This window comes from Micropterus dolomieu, linkage group LG08, assembly GCF_021292245.1.
Source record: "Micropterus dolomieu isolate WLL.071019.BEF.003 ecotype Adirondacks linkage group LG08, ASM2129224v1, whole genome shotgun sequence".
Taxonomy (NCBI): Eukaryota; Metazoa; Chordata; class Actinopteri; order Centrarchiformes; family Centrarchidae; genus Micropterus; species Micropterus dolomieu.
Genome location: NC_060157.1, coordinates 30739369 through 30741547, shown reverse-complemented (window position 1 = coordinate 30741547; position 2179 = coordinate 30739369). Strand labels below are relative to the sequence as shown.

Below are 2179 nucleotides of genomic sequence, written 5' to 3'. Positions count from 1 at the left end.
CTGACTGACTGACTTAAGATAATTGAGCGATTATTAACTAACTGATCACTAGTAATAATTGTATAATTATTCAAAACTACCTAGAGGTCCGGAGACTCTAGGATTATAACAACTCCGGTGGTGCCCTTAACGAGGAAATTTTGATTTTATGAATATTAATTCATAATTGGGTATCAATTCTCATAAATTTATTAAAATGCATAACTAAAATTTTTAGGTCTGCTACAGCTAACTAGATATGTCTCTACGCTGGCCTGCTGTGCCAAGATTATGAGTGTCATTGCTGTGTCACAAGATACTATTCATTGTGTTTTAAGATCAGTATAATGTGTGATGTAGCCAGAAACTGTCAGTTGTGCAGAGGTGTGTGATCACGTGAAGAGCACATGAAACACAGAGAGTGCTACTGTACATGTGGACACAAAAGTGACTTTTTTCAGTACAACAAAGATTTCTCATGCAGTGTTTTTAAATGCATTTGCCCTGAAACACATAAACCTTTGTTTTATGTAGTTGCTATTAAGTATATATATATTTTGAAATATATATTGTTTTAAGGGTGTAAATGGTAACGCCTTTTTCAGGCATTACCATTCCTGGGGTCTTAAATTAAATTGAATTGTCTGAAAGTATAAACATTTTTGAATTAAAGCCCCATAGTTATGTTAACACAGACCAAGTAAGTTTGACAACACAGTTTAGGAAAAAGCTGTGAATAAAAGAAGAAGTGTACTGAAAACAGTAGAATGGAGGAGCTACAGGGCTATAAATTTCCCCTTCAGTTTAGTTAATTTCGGACATCTCACAAAGGAGAACTGTTGCTACTCTCCCTAGGAGTGGTCGTTGTACAAAGATCACTGCACGAGCACAGCGCAGAATGCTCATTGAGGTTAAGAGGGATCCTAGAGTGTCAGGAACATGCTAACATTTCTGTTGACGACTCTATGATACGTCAATCACTGAACAAGAATGGAGCTCATGGGAGGACACCTTTTGAATTCCAGAGTTTATCAAGAAATTTTTCAGGGGAATGTAAGGCTATCTGTCCGCCAGTTGAAGCTCATGCAATGCATACACATCCCACCAATTGCATGCATTGCTCACTAGCCCTCGGTTTGCCCTAACCCACGCTAGCAATACAGAATATAAAGTCATTGTTTCAGCAATGTAAGAAAAGGCTTTTCAGCTGCAATTGTTACTTACTTTTACTTTCCTCCACCAGATGGACCATTTAGACATCTTATGTTAGACTACGTAGACATGACAACACAAGTGGGAAGGATGGGGTCCATCTTAGTTGTGACTGATAGATTTAGTCGATTGGTTGAGGCCTACAGCACATCAAGACTGTAAAACAGTGGCAAGATTTTTATGTAAGGAGGCCTTTCCATCTATTCCATCAAATCAGCTCAGATAATGGAAAACATTTTGTAGCAGACATGGTAAAGACAATATTTAAGATGTTGGAAATCACTGCAACCAATTTTTTGAAAACTTTAGTCCTTAAAACAGACAAAGTCATTATTGTAGGGGATTTTAATATTCATGTGGACGCTGAGAATGATAGCCTTAGTACTGCGTTGTAGCAGACCTAAAAATTTTAGTTATGCATTTTAATAAATTTATGAGAATTGATACCCAATTATGAATTAATATTCATAAAATCAAAATTTCCTCGTTAAGGGCACCACCGGAGTTGTTATAATCCTAGAGTCTCCGGACCTCTAGGTAGTTTTAATAATTAGGGCCCGAGCACGACCGTGCGAGGTCCCTATTGAATCTGCTCGGATTATATATTTTTTAGGGCCCGAGCACGACCGTGCGAGGTCCCTATTGAATCTGCTCGGATTTTTTAGGGCCCGAGCACGACCGTGCGAGGTCCCTATTGAATCTGCTCGGATTTTTTTTATTTTTTTTTTTTTTTTTTTTCTCTGCAAAGTAGGCCCAAATGACATGGCCTAAACATACTCGAAAACTCACCAAAATTTGCAAACATGTCAGAACCGGTGAAAAATTTCGTATTCTACAAGTTTCGCACATGGGCGTGGCAAAATGACTCGCTAGCGCCACCTTGAAAATTGGAAATGATTAGCCCCTCGTTCACGTTCAACCTACATGTACGAAATTTTCTGGGGACATGTATCGTATCAAGACGCACAAAATAGCCTCAAGAACCCAT

At 38.3% G+C, this 2179-nt stretch overlaps 1 protein-coding gene across 4 annotated transcripts in view; it reads right to left on the bottom strand.

Annotated features, from left to right (window-relative positions):
- LOC123974871 (solute carrier family 41 member 1-like) overlaps window positions 1-1326 on the bottom strand; it is a 54947-nt gene extending 53621 nt beyond the window's left edge. For all 4 annotated transcript variants that reach the window (XM_046055846.1, XM_046055848.1, XM_046055849.1 and 1 more), the window contains exon 1: window positions 1204-1326. In XM_046055846.1, the coding sequence (XP_045911802.1) occupies window positions 1204-1239 (36 nt within the window). In that variant the 5' untranslated portion in view covers window positions 1240-1326. The remainder of the gene's footprint in view (window positions 1-1203) is intronic.
- Between the last annotated feature and the right edge of the window lie 853 nt (window positions 1327-2179).